This window comes from Monodon monoceros, unplaced genomic scaffold, assembly GCF_005190385.1.
Source record: "Monodon monoceros isolate NGI ecotype Baffin Bay Population unplaced genomic scaffold, NGI_Narwhal_1 Super_Scaffold_1, whole genome shotgun sequence".
Taxonomy (NCBI): Eukaryota; Metazoa; Chordata; class Mammalia; order Artiodactyla; family Monodontidae; genus Monodon; species Monodon monoceros.
The window spans coordinates 12,542,478-12,563,445 of NW_021703765.1; the positions used below are offsets into that span (position 1 = coordinate 12,542,478).

Genomic DNA, 20,968 nt, shown 5'->3' on the forward strand with positions numbered 1-20,968 from the left:
AGTAGGGGTGCTGTCCTGTACATTTAGAACCTCCATTTGCCTACTAGGTTGGGAGAATATTCAAAGTCCTATCAACCTAAACTCTTTCCATTGCTTCTTCCTAAAAGGAGAAACTAATGTTCCCAAGTATATTGTATCATCAGAGAACACAGTTTTCTCCCCCTGATAATTCAAATGCACCCAGTATGTCAAAAAGACTTTCTAGACATTATTCTCTAATTTTCTCTTAACTCTTCTCTTCTACAAAGTTATTCCCTATTCATTCACTTGACAAATAATTACATCATGCAGCAGTCTGAATCACACTGAACTTGAATAACAAACTGGATTATAAATTCAAAAATATGAAAGCAAATTCCACTGTAATGCTTCTGCCCCCTAGGGAGGTTTCATCATTTCATAAACACACCCAAAACCAAGGAACAAAGTACTGCAATCTAACCCACTGTACATAATTATACAAATGTGATATAAAAACATTCTCACACACAGCACCTGAAATACCAGCATTTCTTTATCTTATTTATCAGTTTATTGTGGGTTCCAGTACACACACACACACACACACATACATACATACACACACACACACACACACACACACACACACACAGAGGTATTTTGTTTCATGGGTCATGGTAATCTTATTTAAATAGAGGACTATAAAATGGTAAAAATAATTAAGACAAAAAAGGAAATCAAACCATTCAAAAGGCAGAAATTGAAAAGGTGAAAGGAAGATGGTACAAGATTAGGCTGCTTATAAGAAAAAATGGTCAGAGGAAAAGGGGAAATTTGTAACAATTCTCTGGGTATTTTGTGGTTTTGTAGTTGTCCTACCCTGGGCCAGTCCCTTAAATATTCTCAACCTCATGTTCCTACTCTACAACATTAAGATAATAATAATGACAGTCTACCCACTGAATTCTTTTTTAAGTATAAACAAAACGGGCAAATAAAACACAATTTTTAAAAAGCTACTTTTCACCAAAATGTGCTTTTAAAAAGACTGAAAATTGCTAACTACTGGCAGTATTTGAAAAAAAAAAAAAAAAGAGTGTATAACTATATTTTGTAAAGCAGAAGCAACTCTTTAGCCAGCCAGAAGCTGAACAAAGTTCCTGGTTAAATGCTTACCTTGGAGACTTGTCGAAGCCACCTTAAATACTCTGTGAATGAATCAAAACAAATGTAGTAAGTCTGGCTTTGGGGTCCAGAGGAGCTAAATGCTAAACAGTGCTGGTGTTTTTTCACTTCTTCTACCTATAAAAACAAAGAGTGACAAAAGCAAGTCAGAAAGCAGGACATTTACCAAGCTCCTTAACTGTCCCTTAGACCAGTGAGCCTGCACAGCTTTGCATCTATCTCTTTATGTGTGCCTCTTACTACTTAAAGCATGTAAGTTCCTAAGTCTGACCAACCAATCTGAATTACAAGGAAACCAAAAAGGGGACTATTACCTTCAATAGATTTCCCCACAACAGTGAAATTCTCTTCTTCCTGTTTAAAATTGTAACAGACTCCCTTTTTTATCCTTCTATACCCTCACAATAGGGTGCTGAGGTTCTTACTTCCTCTTAAGGAGGACTTTTACTGAAGATTTTACTTAAGAATTTTTACTGCAGGTGAATTTTTACTTAGGGGACTTTTGTATTACTCTGAATTACAACCTTTTATTAAAAGAGGTCTTCAAGCATGTTAAATAAGTTTTTTTTCTTTTAGCTTATTGTGAAATTGAGATTAACCTGAAATAAAACCCTATCATAAGAAATTTCAAGTCCCAATAATGCAGCGATACAGTCAAATCAAGTTTCCACTCCCAATAAATTCTTCATAAGGAGAAAAAGTCCAAACAATAAAGTAACATGATACTACATAAACTCTTATGTTTAACTTACAGAATGAATGTTTCCTATATTTCATTTACAAAAATGACCACAAACCAAGTCACAGTGAAAGTATAAAAACTTCAGAAAGATCACACAGACTACATTCTGGGACCAAAATAAAATCAAGTTAAAAATCAATAATAAATCAATTAAAAATCTACATTTAGAAAGTTAATACACTTCTAAACAACTCACAGGTAAAAAAAAGAATCTGTAATCAAAACACAGAAATTCTTAGCACTAAACCATTAAAAGTACTACGTACTGAAATTTATGGAATGTAACAAAAGCAGGTACACAGAGGGAAATTTATAATTTTAAATACTCATATTAGAAAAGAAGGCAGAAAATTAATTTAATTGGCATGTATCTCAAGAACTTAGGGAAAAAATATCAAAAACAAAAACGAAGTGAACTCAAAGCAGAATGAAGGTGATAATAAAAAGCAGACGTTAACGAAATGAAAACTGGGACTTCCCTGGTGGTGCAGTAGTTAAGAATCTGCCTGCCAATGCAGGGGACACAGGTTCAAGCCCTGGTCTGGGAAGATCCCACATGCCACGGAACAACTAAGCCGTGCACCACGACTACTGAGCCTGCACTCTAGAGCCGGCTAGCCACAACTACTGAGCCCACGTGCCACAACTGCTGAGCCTGTGTGCCACAACTGCTGAAGCCCACGCACCCTAGAGCCTGTGCTCCGCAACAAGAGAAGCCACCGCAATGAGAAACCTGCGCACCGCAATGAAGAGTAGCCCCCACTCGCCGCAGCTAGAGAAAGCCCGTGCGCAGCAACGAAGACCCAACGCAGCCAAAAAATTAAAAAAGAAATTTAAAAAAAAGAAAGAAATGAAAACCAAATATACAATAGAGAACATTAACAAAGCAAAACAGCAATTCTTTGAAAAGGCAAACAAAATTGAATATCAATTGATATTGATCAATGATATCAATTGAAGACATAAATATTAATAATGAAAAGGGAGACAAAACAGATTAAGCAGGGATTAAAAAGAGATTATTATAAATAATTTTGTGGCAAATTTTTAGAAAAATTTATTTTACCAACACTAAGTCAAGGGGAAAAAAACAGGCCTAAATAGTCTTATTACCATTTAAGAAAATGAATACTTTTTTAATTACCAAGAAAATATCAGGCTCATATGGTTTCGTAGGTGAGTTTTATCAAAGTTCCAAGAAATAGATCATTGCAAACTTGTGCAAACTCATCCACCAAACGAGAAAAGAAGAAAAAGACCCCAGCCTATTCTATGAGGCCAGTATAACCAAAAACAGATCAGAACAGTAAGAGAAAGGAAAATTACAGGCCAACCTTAGTCATGAACACTTATCTTGAACAAAATGTTGCATCAGAATCCAGCAATACAGAAAAAAATATACCAAGAACAAAAGTTGGATTTACCTCAGGAAAGATGGTTTAACGTTACTGGAACTATAAAGTCATTAATCACATTAACAGATTAAAGAAGAAAACCGTATGATCACCACTACAGTTGCAGAAAAAGCATTTGATGACATTCTCCACCCATTCATCATTCATGATAAAAACTCTAAGCAAACTAAGAACACAAAGAACTCACTTAAGCCAACAAAGGATATTTATGTAAGGTAAACTTCAATGTTAATGATGAGATATCACTCTCTTACCTTACTTTTTCTGTTCAACACTGTACTAGAGTCCTGGCCATTGCAATAAGACAAATAAATGTATTGAGGAAGAAAGAAAATTGTCATTATTTGAATATGAGATGATTAGCTACATAGCAAACTCCAAAGAATCTAGAGACATTAGAATAAATAAGAAAATTTAGCAAGGTGGCTGGATATAAGATTAACACTAAAAAAATCAACCACATTTCTATACACCAAAGAGAAAATATAATTTTATAAAAATGCTATTTAAACTAATCCATATTGACAGAAATCAGGCAGTGTTTTTTGGGAATGGGTAGGAGTGAGCAGAAAAGTAGGGACAGAATGGTACAAAGGAGCACAAGGGGACTATCTGTCAAATTGTACTCATGGAAGTATAATATAGTTATCAAACTGTTATCAAAATGTACAGTATGTTGTATATCAATTATACCTCAATAAAGTTAGGCAAAGATGTAGAGAAATGTGCACTGATATGAGCATGATATGATGCAACAACCTTGGAAAACAATTGGATATCATCTTGTAAAAGTAAATGTGCACATATGGCCTATAGCCCAGTGACTGCACTCTTAAGAGCAATATTTCTCAAGGAGGTCATTATAGGAACTTTGGATTGAATAGTTCCTTGTGTACATTATGCAGGACTGTCTAATATTTTTGCATGACATTTTACTCTCTGAGCCCCTGCCCTGTAGATGCCAATAGTGTCCCCTTGCAGCAAAAGATACTAGTATTAACCAAACACACTATCTACTTTTCCCAGAACCTTTGCAATTAAGATGGAGTCATGTGACTAGTTCTGGCCAATGAGCCATGAGCAGAAGTGGCATGTGTCACTTCTACAACCAGATATACAAGAGCCAGCTAATGACCCTCCAGTTACCTCTTCTCCTGCCTAAGCAGCAAAGGAAGCCACGTGTTACAAATATTATAAGAGAGAAGGACCCCCATCAGGCTGGGTTCGTACATAATTACTTGAAAAAAGAAATCTCCACCCACCCACACTGGACAAATAGTGTGAGTGAGAAATAACTGTTATGATAAGTCACTGAGATCTGGGGGTTTTGTTACCACAGCATAACTTAGCTTACATCAACTGACTACCCAATCATTTGACAATCAAAACACTTGCACATATTACCAAATGTCCCCTTCAGGCACAGCGACAAGAGTTGAGAAATGCTGCTCTAGAAAAACTACTTGTAAACCAGGAGGCATATCAAAATAAGACTATCTCAAGAGCACTATTTATAACAGAAAACTAGAAGCAACCCAAATGTCAATCAACAAGAAAATTACTTAAGATATTTTAGAAATTTGGAACATTTACAGAGTGGAACATTATACAGAAATGAAAACCATATATAGCAAGTAATATGGAATCTTATTATGAAACATAATATTGAGTGAAAAAATTCAATCACAGAAAACCACACACAGGATGATACCATTTTTATTAAGATCAAAACAAGCAAAACACAGTTATATGATAAAATTTATTTCAAAAAAGTAAGCAAATGATGAATACATATTCTAGGACAGTGGATTCCTCTGGGGTAGGAGGAGGCAATGGGACAGATGCAAAGAGAACTCGGGTAGAGACACTGGTATTGATGCTGCTGTACTTCCTAAACTGAGTAGTAAGTTAACAGTTACTCAGCTTATTATGCCTCATAGCTTAACAAATATTACATAAAGTATTAATGTAAATAAGTTATCTAAAAATTTATGTTCAATTTTAAAGAAGAAATTAAATATAATAATTGTACATGAATAAAACCTTATTAAACAAATGTCTTTCAACAATTTAATAGAGCTTTAACTTCATATTTGAATTCTATATTTGAAAACATAAACTAATGATCATGCTCAAGTAGTGTGTCAAGATTTATTATCACAACAATTATAGCATCTATCTCACACCTCATTTCTAGCTCTTTTATATAAATTAGAAAACAAAAACAAAAAAACCTCTTCCATTTACTCTCAGATTTTCCTTTAACAACAGAACAGAATGAGAAAAGGAAAGACAAACATTAATGAAAACTCACATTGCAAAGAGTGAATTATTTTTTCCTAACGTGGTTAATATAATTTTTCAACATACTCAATTATTTTTAAAGGTGTAGCACAAAACAAGTTTTACAAGCTTTGTCTGTGAGAAAAAGAAGCTGTTAACTTTCTATTCACTCAATGGTAGAAGTACATCCAGTAATAGGTAGGCCTGGGAAACAGAACAAGTCTCTAGCTCTGAATAAAAATGCTAATTATAACTGGATCTTCTCTCACCTTACCTGAACATTCCACTGTTTCCCTGCCTCTGCTTCTCTGAGCACAATAATCTTTCTGACCATCTCCTTTATATGTCAAGAGATTTTTCACCCTTCAAGTTCTATCATAATTGTTACCTCCTTCATCACAAAATCCCCTGATTCCCCCCCACAAAATGTAATCTCTTCCACTTATCTTCCACCCTACTTTTTTGCACCTCTCGTAGAGTAGATATTGTTGTGTCCACCCTTCATTTCCAGATAGTAATTATAAGCTATTCGAAGGCAGAGATGGTGACTTACCCATCTTGGTATTTCTGGGACACCAAGCAAAGTGGCTTCCCCACAGAGGATATTTAATAAACAGTTATATTAAATTTGCCTATGCAAATGCCTAACACCAGAGAAGAAAGAAACAGATTGTTGACCTATCAGGGCATCAAACATTAAATATGCATTTTTAATGATGAGTTATGGAAGTAATAATGATGACTAAGTTTTCAGATCCATCCAAAGGACAAGATCTTCAGTAATAAACTATCACTAATGCTTCAATGCTCAGACAGAAGTTAAGAAGCCATGGTTTCAAAATGGGTGAATGAAATAGACCTAAACACACCTCACAGACTAGCCAAATCTATTTTTTTTAAATGATCAAGTAACGATCAAGAAAAAGATTTTTAATATGCCCCTGATTTCTAAAAACCCATTTCTTCATCCAAATTTATCTTTACCTTTATTAACAGATTATCATATCATTTAAAAATCAGGAAATACTGACATATAATTGTGGTAATGATACCCCTACCAGTGCTTGGAGTTTATAAATAAATCTGGCAAAGAAAAGAATGTAATACCTTCCTAAGCAATCTTGTTCTTTCTGTTGATATTTTATAAATGATAGGAATAAAATAGTTAACATGCCCAAAGAAAAGCAGCCAGTATGTTGGAAATATCTATCAGCTGTATCACAGGTTTTCTCTGAAATGAGTAGCATTTCAGGTTCAAAATTCATGACTAGCTATAGTGATAAACTAAAAGTACTAACCCCACTGGTCACCAAACACAAATAAACAGAGAGGTAAGGCAAAGCGGGATCACAGATTCCTGCTAGAGAGTCTAACCTTTGATAAGCACGCCTGAATGATCCTAAGGTCATGGACTTGGGGGATCACTGTACTATACTATAAAATACATGCTCACAATATCAAAAGGCATCATCTCATAAATAATAATTTATCACCTACAGTCTGAAATATAACAGTGAAATTCTAGTTGCTCTATTTTCAGTCACATAGTTAAGGTGCATGTACTAAGAAGTGAACATAACCAGGGCTTCACGTGAGCCAATGGCATTGTTATTTTCCAAAACTCCACCAACCAAAAATGTCCACTGGTGGAGGCACAACAGGAACGATGAGTCAAAAACCATCTACCCCTGGGACTTCCCTGGTGGTCCAGTGGGTAAGACTCCACACTCCCAATGCAGGGGGCCTGGGTTCGATCCCTGGTCAGGGAACTAGATACCGCATGCATGCCACAACTAACAGCCCCCATGCTGCAACTAAAAGATCCCACGTGCCGCAATGAAGATCCTGCATGCTGCAATTAAGACCCAGCACAGCCAAAATAAATAAATACATAAATAGATTTTTTTTAATTGAAATTCTTTAAAAAAAAAAAAAACACCTACCCCTTATTACAGAAATGACTCAAAGTAAGCTTCTTAATGACACTGGGAAATCTGTTAGTATTTGGTTTGTTTTAAACTTACTTTCCCACCAATTAGTGGCAGAACATGCATCTTTCCGGTCAAGCTGTCTTTCACAGATGATACTATTAGGCAGGTCCCACACAGGATAACTTGGCGTCTGGTCCATCGGTTCACTGGCAACTGCATTTTGCCTTTACGGACATTATACATTCCTGAGAGCTGAACCCGTTCAGAGCTACCAGTGCTGTGAGGTTTTCCTGCAACAAACACAAGCAAACATTTTAGTCTTAAAGAAATGGGCTTTTTTGCTACTCATCAGCATACCAGGTAAATTACTTGGACAACAGAGAATAATTACAGGTAAACAATCTAATTTATAATTGAGAGAATCTGAAGCCTGCAGTAATGCAATTATGATAAGAACTACCAAATCTGCTCCACATGTGCCTTTTAATATAGGTGAAGAAGAGTTTTTTCCTTAAAAAGCTTACATCCTAAGTTTTTTCTGCTATATCCTTCATAATTTAATCTTACATTTAAAACAGAAACGGCTTCAAGATTTTCATGAATGCGAGAGTTAATTTAAGTACACTAAGAAGAAAATATTATAGACTGATATAGAAAGATAACATTCGAGATCTAGCATTTAATGAAACTAATCAGTTTTAATGGAATTAGCCACTCATATTCTTCCTCCTACAGATATTTAATGTACATTACTATTAAGGGGACAATTAAAAATGAATGACTTGGGCTTCCCTGGTGGCGCAGTGGTTAAGAATCCGCCTGCCAATGCAGGGGACACAGGTTCAAGCCCTGGTCCGGGAAGATCCCACATGCCATGGAGCAACTAAGCCCATGCGCCACAACTACTGAGCCTGCACTCTAGAGCGCGCGAGCCACAACTACTGAAGCCCGCATGCCTGGAGCCCGTGCTCCGCAACAAGAGAAGCCACCGCAATGAGAAGCCCACGCACCGCAATGAAGAGTAGACCCCGCTCACCACAACTAGAGAGAGCCGGTGCAGAGCAACGAAGATCCAACACAGCCAAAAATAAATAAATAAAATAAATAAATGTATTAAAAAAAAAAAGAAATGGGCTTCCCTGGTGGCGCAGTGGTTGAGAGTCCGCCTGCCGATGCAGGGGACACGGGTTCGTGCCCCGGTCCGGGATGATCCCATGTGCCACGGAGCAGCTGGGCCCGTAAGCCATGGCCGCTGAGCCTGCACATCCGGAGCCTGTGCTCCGCAACAGGAGAGGCCACATCATTGAGAGGCCCACGTACCGCAAAACAAATAAATAAATAAATAAAAACTAACATAAATGCCAAGTAGTTTTGGTAGATGTCTAACAGCTACTGGAGAAGGAAACAGGAAGAACAGCAGCACCAAAAATAGACCTCAAGAAGGTCCAAAAACTGTTTGAAGCCTCCCAATACACACCTTTGGGCAGAGATGTTTGCAAATAACAAAATCAGCAGGTTTGAATTTCACTTCCTCTTTCTCCCAGTATATCAAAATGTTTTATGAAATAAATACTGTACACTGCATAAATTTGCTGGGGCTAGGCTAGAATGAAGTCTAAAAGTGGTCCACCTTTTTGAACCTGGGCCCAGCAAACAACTACACAGCTAGCATCTTCAGTGGAGAGCTCCACTGAGATGTTTGTCTACCAAATGCTAACACTCCCACAAAGGGATAGGAAACCCAGGAGACTTTCATATAGATATGGCTTCTCAAAGGCTGCCAGTGATGGATCAGACCACAGTCATTCACTTGTCCCATTCTGCACAAGTTCATTTACACCCACAGAGAGAGATGCCCAGGCTCCCAGTCTAAGAGCTCCTCTCTACATTATAGTCTCTCTTCCTGTAGAGAAGAAGTGGGACAGAAGGAGATTCAGAAAACTGAAAGGTACGTGCAAGGCTAAAAATAATGGACAACACATTTACAAAATCCAATTTCCATGACTGTAATACACTAACATTCTTTAACAAGGGATCTGATCTAAATACTTACATACACACACACACTAATGAATGCAAAGAAGCAGGCATTTTATTCAGCCACATCAGAGAGTGGCTTCAAGGACACTTGTTAACCCGTCACATTTACAGAGATCTGTGATTTAATTAGAGACTGAAGAAAAAGACAACAGAGGTACATAAGCAACAGCCCTTCAATTCTCCAACTCCACAAAAATCCTAGAGAAAGCCCCAGAGCAAATTACCGGATAGAGGACTAAGGCTAGAAGGGATACATACGAGAAAAGTATGGAGACACCAACAGACACTGGCTTTTTAGTCCCTCTTTAGAAAAATTCCCAAGGGGCCTGAACACCCTGGAACCTAATGGTAAGATTAGTCTGTCCCTGCCCTAAACATCCCAGTCTGAACCAATGTCCACCAAATTAAAGTTGGATCCACTGTTGTAACTTTTCCTTTAGAAATATCCTACAGGTTTAAGGCATTTCTTATACGATCTTGGACGAAAGATGGACAGCAAAAGCAAGTATTTCAAGCTGAGAGAGAAACCTGAACACAACAGAGAATGATTTAAAACATGCTTTCCCTCTCTTACTCACTTGGCACATGGCAATTTGATAAGATTTGACATATATACACCTATAAATGAGCTGGAAAATGAGCACACTGATCATCGCTAACAGTTTCTCGTGCCCACTGTGATCCCTCCCTCTCCCTCCCACCCCACCCCCCACCCGCACCTAGGGCCTCCCATGCTCAGACGACTGCTGATCTGCTTTTTTGTCACTTTTTGTCCGTGTTGTTGAGTGTGCCAAGAGTTCATTCCTTTTTATTGCTGAGTAGTATTTCACTGCATGAATATATCACATTTTGTTTAACCATTCATCTGCTGATAGACATTTGGACTGTTTCCACATTTTTTGCTTATCTTGACTGAAAACATTGATATAAACATTCTTGTGTGGATATATCCTTTTATTTATTTTGGGTAAACACGTGGGACTGGAATGGCTGGGTTGTACTATTTGACATGTCCATCTCTAACGCAGGAGAGTTCCAGTTGCTCTACCTCCTTGTCAACACTTTTAGCTGTTCTAGTACACATGTAACGGTACCTCATTATAGATTAAATTTGCATTCTCCTAATGATGCTGATCATCTTCTCAAGAGCTTATTTGCAATTCACATACCTTCTTTGCTGAGGTGACTATTTCAAATCTTGTATCCAATTTTAACTGGATTGAGTTCCTCACATATTCTGAATACAAGTCCTTTGTCAAATGTGTAACTTGCATATATTTTCTCCCAGTCTGGCTTGCTTTTTCTTTTTCTTGACAGTACTTTGGGAAAGCAAAAGTTTTGATTTTAATGAAGTCCAAATATCTGATTTAGCTTTTACAATTAGTGTTTTTTGTGTTGTATTTAAGAACTCTCTGACAAACTCAAGGTCACTATAATTTTCTCCTGTGTTTTCTGCTGTAAGTTTCATAGGTTTAATTCTTACATTTAGGCCTATGATTAATTTCAAGTTAATTTTTGTACACAGCAAGAAATAAGTAGAGGTTCAGGAGGTTTTTGTTTTTGTTTTTTGACAAGTGGCTATCTAAATTATTCCATAACTTTCTGTTAAAAAGATTATCCATTGGGACTTCCCTGGTAGCACAGTGGTTAAGAATCCACCTGCCAATGCAGGGGACATGGGTTCGAGCCCTGGTCCAGGAAGATCCCACATGCCGCAAAGCAACTAAGCCCGTGAGCCACAACTACTGAGCCTGCATTCTGGAGCCCGTGAGCCACAACTACGGAGCCCGTGTACTGCAACTACTGAAGCCCGCGTGGCCTAGAGCCCGTGCTCTGCAACAAGAGAAGCCACTGCACTGAGTAGCCCTCACACCCCAACGAAGAGTAGCCCCTGCTCGCCACAACTAGAGAAAGCCCGTGGGCAGCAACGAAGATCCAACACAGCCAAAAATAAAAAATATAAATAAATAAATTTATTAAAAAAAAAAAAAGATTATCCATTCCCGCTGAAGTGCTTTGGCACCTGCATCAAAATTCTATTGACCATAGTTGGGTGGGTCAATTTCTTGATTCTTCCTATCCCACTCATCTATTTGTCTATCTTCGACCAATATCACAGTATCCTGATTACTGAATCTTTATAATTAGTCTTGAAATCAGGTAAAATGAGTCCTCTCCTGTGAAGAATGACAGCTTTACTTCTTCCACTGCAATCAGGGTGTCTTTTATTTCTTTTTCTTGCCTTGCTGCACAAGCTAGAACCTTCCATACAATAATGAACAGAACTAGTGAAAGCAGACATCCTTTCCGTTTTCCTAATCTTAGGAGAGTAGCATTCAGTTTTTAGAAATTTTTTTTTTTTTTTTTTTTTTTTTTTGCAGTACAAGGGCCTCTCACTGTTTTGGCCTCCCCCGCTGCGGAGCACAGGCTCCGGACGCGCAGGCCCAGCGGCCACAGCCCACGGGCCCAGCCGCTCCGCGGCACATGGGATCCCCCCAGACTGGGGCACGAACCCACATCCACTGCATCAGCAGGCAGACTCTCAACCACTGCACCACCAGGGAAGCCCTAGCATTCAGTTTTTCACCATTAAGAACAACAAATTGGCACAGGGAACTATATTCAATAGTTCCAACCGATAATGGAAAAGAATCTGAAAAAGAATATATATATATATATATATATATATATATATATAAACATTCTGGGGGACTTCCCTGGTGGTGCAGTGGTTAAGAATCTGCCTGCCAATGCAGGAAACACGGGTTCAATCCCTAGTCCTGGAAGATCCCACATGCCACGGAGCAACTAAGCCTGTGCGCCACAACTACTGAGCCTGCACTCTAGAGCCCGTGAGCCACAACTGCTGAGCCTGCATGCTGCAACTACTGAAGCCCGCACACCTAGAGCCTGTGCTCTGCAACAAGAGAAGCCACCACAATGAGAAGCCCTCACACTGCAACAAAGAGTAGCCCCCGCTCACCGCAACCAGAGAAAGCCCACGTGCAGCAACAAAGACCCAACACAGCCCAAAATAAATAAATAAAAAATTTTAAATGGTTAAAAACATTCTGGATTTGGTGTCAGGGGCGAGGGTAATGCTGGCTTCATAGACTGAGCTGAAGAATTCTTTCCTCTACTTTTCTGGAATAATTTGGATGAAACTGGTAACATTTCATCCTTAAACATCTGGTCGAATTCCCCAGTGAAGACTTCTGGATCTGGAGGCTTGCTTTTTCTGGTTTTTGTTTGTTTGTTTGTTTTCTGTTTTGTGTGGGGGGGGGGGAGAGTGTTTAACTGTAAGTTCAATTTCTTTACTAGAGTTAGGGCTATGCTATTCCATTATCTAGATATTCTTGAGTAAGCCTTCGTGGTTTGACTTTTTAAGTTTGTCCATTTCATTTAAGTTTTCATATAGTTGACATACAGTTGTTCACAATATTTCCTTATTATCCTTTTAATATCAATAAAAAACTGTAGTGATGTCACCTCTTTCATTCCTGATACTGGTAACGTACCTCTTCTTTTTTTTTCTTCTGTTTTGTAAATAAGTTCATTTGTATCTTTTTTTTTAATTCCACATATAAGCGATATTGTATGATAATTGTCTTTGTCTGGCTTACTTCACTTAGTATGATAATCTCTAGGTCCATCCATGTTGCTGCTAATGGCATTATTTCATTCTTTTTTATGGCTGAGTAATATTCCATTGTATATATATATACCGCATCTTCTTTAGCCATTCATCTGTTGATGGACATTTAGGTTGCTTCCATGTCTCAGCTACTGTAATCAGTGCCACAGTGAACATTGGGGTGCATATACATTTTTGAATTATGGTTTTCTCTGGATATATGCCCAGGAGTGGGATTGCAGGATCATATGGTAACTCTATTTTTAGTTTTTTAAAGAACCTCCATACTATTCTCCATAGTGGTTCTACCAATTTACATTCCCACCAATAGTGCAGGAGGGTTCCTTTTTCTCCATACTCTCTCCAGAATTTATTATTTGTAGACTTTTTGACCAGAGTGAGGTGATACCTCATTGTAGTCTTGATTTGCATTTCCCTAACGATTATCAATGTTGAGCATTTTTTCATATGTCTGTTGGCCATCTGTATGCCTTCTTTGGAGAAATGTCTATTTAGATCTTCTGCCCATTTTTTAATTGGGTTGTTTGGTTTTTTGGATATTGAGTTCTATGAGCTGTGTGTATATTTTGGAAATTAATCCCTTTCAGTCTGCATTGTTTGCAAATATTTTCTCCCATTCTGTAGGTTGCCTTTTGGTTTTGTTTATGGTTTCCTTCACTGTGCAAAAGCTTTTATGATTAATTAGGTCCCATTTGTTTATTTTTGTTTTCACTTCCATTACTCTAGGAGATGAACTTCTATCTTTTCTTGATCAGTTTAGATTAGAAGATTACCAATTTTATTTTTTATTTATTTTTTTCACATAAAAATGTTTATTATAATAATATTTTATAACGTTGTTTGGATTTATTATATCTTTTTTCTCATAAAAAACTGAGGGAGGAGCTTTTGTCTTTATTTTAAAGATAAGAATATTAAATAAAGTGTTTAAATTATTTTGTCCTATGTCACAAGTTGGTTTATACAGGACCAATATACAAAACTAGAGGATCAGATTATTCATTGTCTTTTTACTGCCCCATATTTCCTCCCAACAATAGTTAGCAAAGAATACAAGATTTGATCTTTATGAGTCATTCATCCTTTTTTTTAAAAAACACCTTTATTAGAGCATAACTGCTTCACAATGGTGTGTTAGTTTCTGTTTTATAACAAAGTGAATCAGCTATACATATATATCCCCCTATCTCCTCCCTCTTGCATTTCCCTCCCACCCTCCCTATTCCACCCCTCTAGGCGGTCACAAAGCACCGAGCTGATCTCCCTGTGCTATGCGGCTGCTTCCTACTAGCTATCTATTTTACATTTGGTAGTGTATATATGTCCATGCTACTCTCTCACTTCATCCCAGCTTACCCTTCCCCCTTCCTCCAATTTTATTAAACAACTCAAAGAACCAGGTTTCGGTTTCATTCTCTACTGTTTTTCTGTTTATGGTTTCATTTATATCTGTTCTTATCATTGTTTCTCTTACTAATTTTAGGATTAATTTTTGCTTATTTTTTCTATTTTCTTAATGTGGAAACTGAGGTCACTGACTTGAGGCTTTTCTTTTTTCTTAATATAGGCATTTAAGTGCTATAAACTTCCTTCTAAGTACTGCTTTAGAGGCATTCCACAAATTCTGGTATGTTGTGGTTTCAGGTTACTAATCGTTTCTCTCCAGTGTTTAATCTACTGTTAATTGCATCCAGTGTACTTCTCATCTCTAGAAGTTCAATTTGGCTATATGTGGGTACATACTTATATACACATACATATACACATATATGTATATATCTTCCATGTCACTCCTTAATATGCCTTTTTTTACCTTCATGAATATATGAAACAATTATAATAGCTGCTTAAGTGTCTCTGTCAACTAATTCTATCATCTGTATCACTTCTGTGTCAGTTTTATTTTATCATTTTCTCTTATGGGTCTTATTTTCCTGCTTCTTTGCACACCTGGTAATTTTTGTTTGGATGCTAGTCATTAGGAGTTTTATCTTGTTGAGTGCTGGATATTTTTGTATTTATATGAATATTATGGAGTTCTGTTCTGGGACACAATTAAGTTAGTTGAAAACAGTTTGGTTCTTACCAGGCTTGCTCTCTGGGATTTGTCATATAAGACCAGAGCAGCCTTAAGTCTAGATTTATAATACCAATATTAGCAAGCAATACTCTGACATCCTCTAAATTATAAGATTCTCCAGTCTGGCTGGTAGGAGCATGAGCTTTGCCTGGCCCTGTGTGAGCTTCAAGGTTTATTCCCTCTGCTCCTTTTCAGTGTTTTTAAACCCCAGCCTCACATAGTTTCTTCTTCACATAAATGACTGATCAGCACTCAGCTGAAGGCTCAATGATGACTCCTTGCACATGTCCAGGACTCTCTGAGCAGCTCTTTTCTCTCCAGCACTCTACTCTGTACACTCAAACTGCTTAGCTTCAATGGACTCCCGGCTCTGTCTCCTGAACTCACTGTGCATACCAGGCTCTGCCTGGGTTCCTCCTCCCTACAACTTAATCCTGGAACTCTTTCCCACCATCAGTAAGATGATACAGGTTTAGGGTTGTTTTAATCTGTTTCCTTTCTCTCAAGGAGCACATCTGTTGTGGGATTTTGTGTCTTGTGCTGCCTGATGCCCAATGTCTGAAAGCTGTTTCATATATTTCATCTGATTTTCAGTTGTTTCTTCTTTTAGGTTAAAGAGTAAATGCAGTCGCTGTTACTCTATCTTGGCTGGAACCAAGTGCCAAATATTTAAATTTAATTCTTTCTCATACATACCGTTCACTTTTATAGATTACAAAAGTATGTTTCACATAATTAAAGATTTTCTTTAAAGTGTGGGTTCTCAATATACTCCTGTATTCAGAAATTCAGAGAAACCCTGTGGGACCAATGGACTAGAAGAGCTATCTGCTCTTGTCCAAAAATAGCTCCAAACTTCAGTATTATCATAGTTCTTTGACTCTTCTTTTCCAATTATTGACAGTAATGAGTATATAAGCAACTTCTAATTTACTGCCTTACTTTACATTCAATCCTAAAACAATAGGCCTAAAGTTAGCTCTCTACCCTCTTTCAAAGTAAAGGTCTAAACTTTGTGGTCTTTTCCTCCACTCAGAGGGCCTTCTTGACTTGCATATTTATAAGTATTAATCTAAATAGTTCAGTCTTCTGAACGATTCACTTCTGGTTAAGCTGGGTGTCACTATACTACCTTTCAAAAACAAATGTAAAAAGAATAATGCATAGTTCATTAATCTCTCTACACTGTCGCAAATATTAGAACTTCAACCTTAACGGATATAACTAAGATAACTGGATAGACCTACTCTGACAGAAAAATCCTGAGAATTCTAAAATAACCTCCTTTGTTGACTCAGGTGGGAGTAGGACAGATTGTTGTTAACAGTTGCTTCAGACAGAGTGGTTTTTAAAAGTATGGTCCCAAGACCAGTAGTACCAGAATCACCTGGAAACTTATTAGAAATGCAAATTCTCAGGCCTCACCCTAGAAGTACAGAATTGGCATCTCTGAGGATGAAGCCCAGTAATCTGTATTTTAACAAGCCCTATATATATAAACAGCAGTCTGGATCAAAGAACAGAGATCGTTGTGATGATCAGAAAAACCCCTCCATTTTTAAAAATAAAGAGTTTGGGTTTTTGCTCGTTTCTTTTCTTTTTCTTCTCTCTTCTCCTTCTCTTCTCTTCTGTAGTTTAAAGCCTAAACTTGGTGGGAGGGAGACGCAAGAGGGAGGGGATATGGGGATATATGTATACGTATAGCTGATTCACTTTGTTATACAGCAGAAACTAACACAACATTGTAAAGCAATTATACTCCAAGAAAGATGTTAAAAAAAAAAAAAGACTAAACTTAAATGTTATTCCTCAAGATGAGAGAATTTCAGCTTTGAGGAGGAGTGAAGAATATAATAAAACATCACTTCTTTGGATCTTACTAACTTAGAATTTTGACCAGGAGCTTCTGAAATTAAGTCTACTCATGTTTTATCTTTCATAAGGGAATTTTATTAAATAAATGAATAAACATGATTAGAAGAGAAGTATTTATTTAAAGAAAACTAACTGCAGTCCACTCTGCTACAATATGTTTCATTAATACTAATTAATTCATTTATGATCATAAATAGGGGAATGAAGTCAGTATAATATGCATAGTATTGGTCCATAAGGATTTACTCTAGGCACGGGGAGCCAGAATACTGGGAGTGGAATTATAACTTTCAAAAACAAAGGAAAAAAGCCCATGGTAAATGCAGTCTCAATGTCCACAAGCCAACATTTCTACTCTTATGTAATTGTGCATTTTTAATATTCCCTAATATTGTGTCTGTAACTTCCAGACACAACAAGTTACCTGCCTAGGCTGCCCAGGTTATCCCCTGAGGTATCCATTATTATTTTTGTTAGTATTTTTGTTATAAAGATGCTTGGACTTAGAGTCCTGCCACTCTCCAACTCTATTTTCCCATAAACACTTTTATTTTTAATTTTCAACTTTGGAGAACATGAGAAGTTTCGGGAACATATATAGTAGCAGAAACACCTGCTTTAACTAGAAGACCACTGAACAACACAGAAATAAGTACAAATTTGGTTGTTGCCAATTACATGTCTTTGCCAAATATATCCTAGTGTCTATCTGTGGTAATTTGAAAATATGTCCACAAATTTTTTTTAATTCTTCCCTTCAAAGGTGGAGCCCAATCCCATTCCCTTTGCTTGTGGACTGTACTTAGCGACTAGCTTCTAACAAATAGAATGTAGCAGACTCAATGGCTGCTGTAACTTCTGAAACCAGGTCATAAAAGGCAAATAGCTTCCACCTTACCCCCTCTAGGATCACTCCCTCTGAGGAAGCCAGCTGCCATGCGGACACCCTAGGGACCCTATGAAAAGGCCAACAGGTGAGGAACTGAAACCTCCTGCCAACAGCCAAAAGGGAACTGAGGCCTCTTCAGAAGCCAGGTGAGCAAGCCATACTGGAAAGATCCTCCAGTCCCTGTCAAGCCCCTAGATCCTCCAGTCCCTGTCAAGAGAACTGTGCCCCTAGGACATCTTGGCTGCAAACTTCGTGATAATCTCTAGCCAGAACTACCCAGCTAAGTCACTCCAGAATTCCTGACTCAGAGAAATTATGAGACAATAAATGTGTGCTGTTTGAAGCCACTGAGTTTTTAGGCAATAACTAATACAACTTTACTGTGTTGGTTTCACTTAGTTCTATTTACCTGAACATAGTGAAACATTAATAACCTACATTTCTCTAAAATAATCTACAAAAATATTTACAGGACTTTGGATAACCTAGTGAGGGTCTAGTGTAATCCAAAATAATAAAAACAATAAGAACAGCACGTTAAGCAATCACAATGTCAACAACTTGAAAGAATGAAAGTATTCATGATAATACAGCACCAAAAAGTAAGAAAGTCTGATCAGTACATAAGACATAGTGGAAGAATTTACCATGTCCCTGGAGCTGAAAATGGTCAGGAGTAAGTGAGAACACGCAACTCTCACCTCACCTTCTCTACCTTTAGAGCTTAGATTGATAAAACTATAAAGCATGTTTCTTATTGCATATAAATCCTTAAATCCTTCTCGACTACCTGAAGTGTCAGAAAGAACGAATTAAATTATTTGCCCAGGTTCATTTCAAGAGCTGGCAGAAGGATTTAGACGACCCCATAATAAAGGTCCAGAGACCTGAGCGTTGAACTGGCAGCTGGGAATTTTGTCTCAGAGCTGAAAGTCAAAGCAAGCTCAGCAAGGTGTGCTGGCAGGAGCTTTGAAACAGATTTAAGACTAGTTGCTTTTAGCTGATGGAAATGACAACCAGCTGCTAAATATATTTGGGAGATGGTTAATTTACGCATCACATCAAAATATACAAAGTCAACTGCCCAGTAAATCTTGCTTCTTACTGACAGCTACTCAATCTGATAAGGTTTATTTATGCCTCCCAAATTAGTGTAGACCCTTATCCCTGAGAAATGTCATGCCCTGAACCTTTCTCTAATCTCTAAGTTCTTGAATACCACCAGAGCTTATAATTCCCCCTATAATATTCATGAAAACAGTGCCTGGAAAATGCGCGCTACCCCTCCACACTCGTACAGATTATGTAAACACAGGGCCAAAGTAATTTTTAAAAAATCCACCAAAGCAAACTCTAATACAAACTACAGTAAAATTATCCATAAATTTTAAAACTCTGAAAAATCAAATAAAGATAATTACTATGACTATACATTGTGTGTAACGATATTAAATTAAACGATAACTTAAATGACATTAAATTAAATTAAAATGCTGAAAGGAAATGCTGCATGAAGACAAGCTACAACGGAGGGCCTCAGACTTTAGCATGCACCAAAACCACCAGGAAGGCCTTGCTATAAACAGACTGCAAAGGCTCCACCACCCAGAGTTTCTGACTCAGTAATTCTGGGTGGAGGCCCGAGATTTTGCTGATGTTGCAGGTCTGAGGACCACAATTTGAGACCCACTGAGTTACAGTATCAGGTTAACAATGCCTTTTTGACCTGGTGGATCATCTGCGTTTGATTAACACTGACCAAAGAAGCAGGTGAATCAATCTGGGGAAAAGACGAGAGAGGCAGCTGGGAATGAACTAGAAAGCCGGTGCTGCCTTTTACACTCCCCTCCTCCCTCCTTCCTTCCCGCACCTCCTGTCCTCGCAGGGAACTAGATTCATTGCCTAGGCATCTTTAAAGTTCCTTCCACTCCATCATCAAAATTATCCCTTAGTTATCTGAATATCCGATGCTCATGTCTCTTCATGGGACATATATTTAGAGAAGGTATTTTCTTCAAATGTGGGTTTCATCACAATTTTGCATTCCAGAGACTACAACCTTTCCCTGCTTTATGAGCTTCTTCAGCTCAGTTCCAGAGCACTATATGGCTAGCTGGTGTGGCCTCCCCTCATTAACTTCATATTTGGCAAAAATACACATTTGAAAGGCTTTATCAAATCAACCTGCACCTGTCAGTTCAATGTCTTCACCATCTGTTACTTCCCAGAAATGGCAGTCTCATCTTTCCTGTGCATGACCAGACCATACCTTAAGAGCCTTTTCAACATTCTCTTGAGATTTCTTTCTCATCTGATGAACATTTTTTTCCTTGGCTACAACAATCACCGAAACAGTTTCACTAACTTTTTTGTTGTCATTTCCAGTATAATGAATGGTAGACTTGTTCAGGTCCATACGTTTGTTAAACTTCTACCACATTTGACATTCTTAAATTACCTACACCTTCTATTTTCTGGCTAAAAACCCTCCCTTCGGTAGACTTCAGAATTTTCATCACCTGCTTTCCCAGCTGCCTTTATTTCTGTGGTAGTTCTCCACAAAGAATAATGGCATAAGGCACAAGCATTAAAGCATAAAACACCATTTGTGAGGAGAAACAGCTGAACTTCGCTGAAATGATGAGGCTGGGCAGCAGGCCTCAGGGTAGGTTCGATTCAAATTTGTGCCCCAGAAAAACTGCAAATTACTATATATCATGAGGTTTTAGAGGCCTCAGGAATCACTAAATCTTAAATCTGAGAATGCCTAATGGTCAGTATACCCCTATTTACTCTAACTGCTCCCAAAAGAATAAACAGCACACTCACTACCTCCTGTAGATACAAATTGGGACTTGTGTCAGAGGTGATGCCCACTGCTGTGCGTGTGGAAATCAGGATGATGAAGCTAC

At 37.8% G+C, this 20,968-nt stretch overlaps 1 protein-coding gene across 1 annotated transcript in view; it reads right to left on the reverse strand.

The window, feature by feature from the left end:
- Positions 1 to 20,968, reverse strand: part of PHLPP1 (PH domain and leucine rich repeat protein phosphatase 1) — a 213,391-nt gene that overhangs the window by 98,273 nt on the left and 94,150 nt on the right. Inside the window, exons 2-3 of the mRNA XM_029222396.1 lie at positions 7,611 to 7,807; positions 1,138 to 1,263 (exon numbers count right to left, since the gene is read on the reverse strand). Of these exons, the coding sequence (XP_029078229.1) occupies positions 1,138 to 1,263; positions 7,611 to 7,807 (323 nt within the window). The remainder of the gene's footprint in view (positions 1 to 1,137; positions 1,264 to 7,610; positions 7,808 to 20,968) is intronic.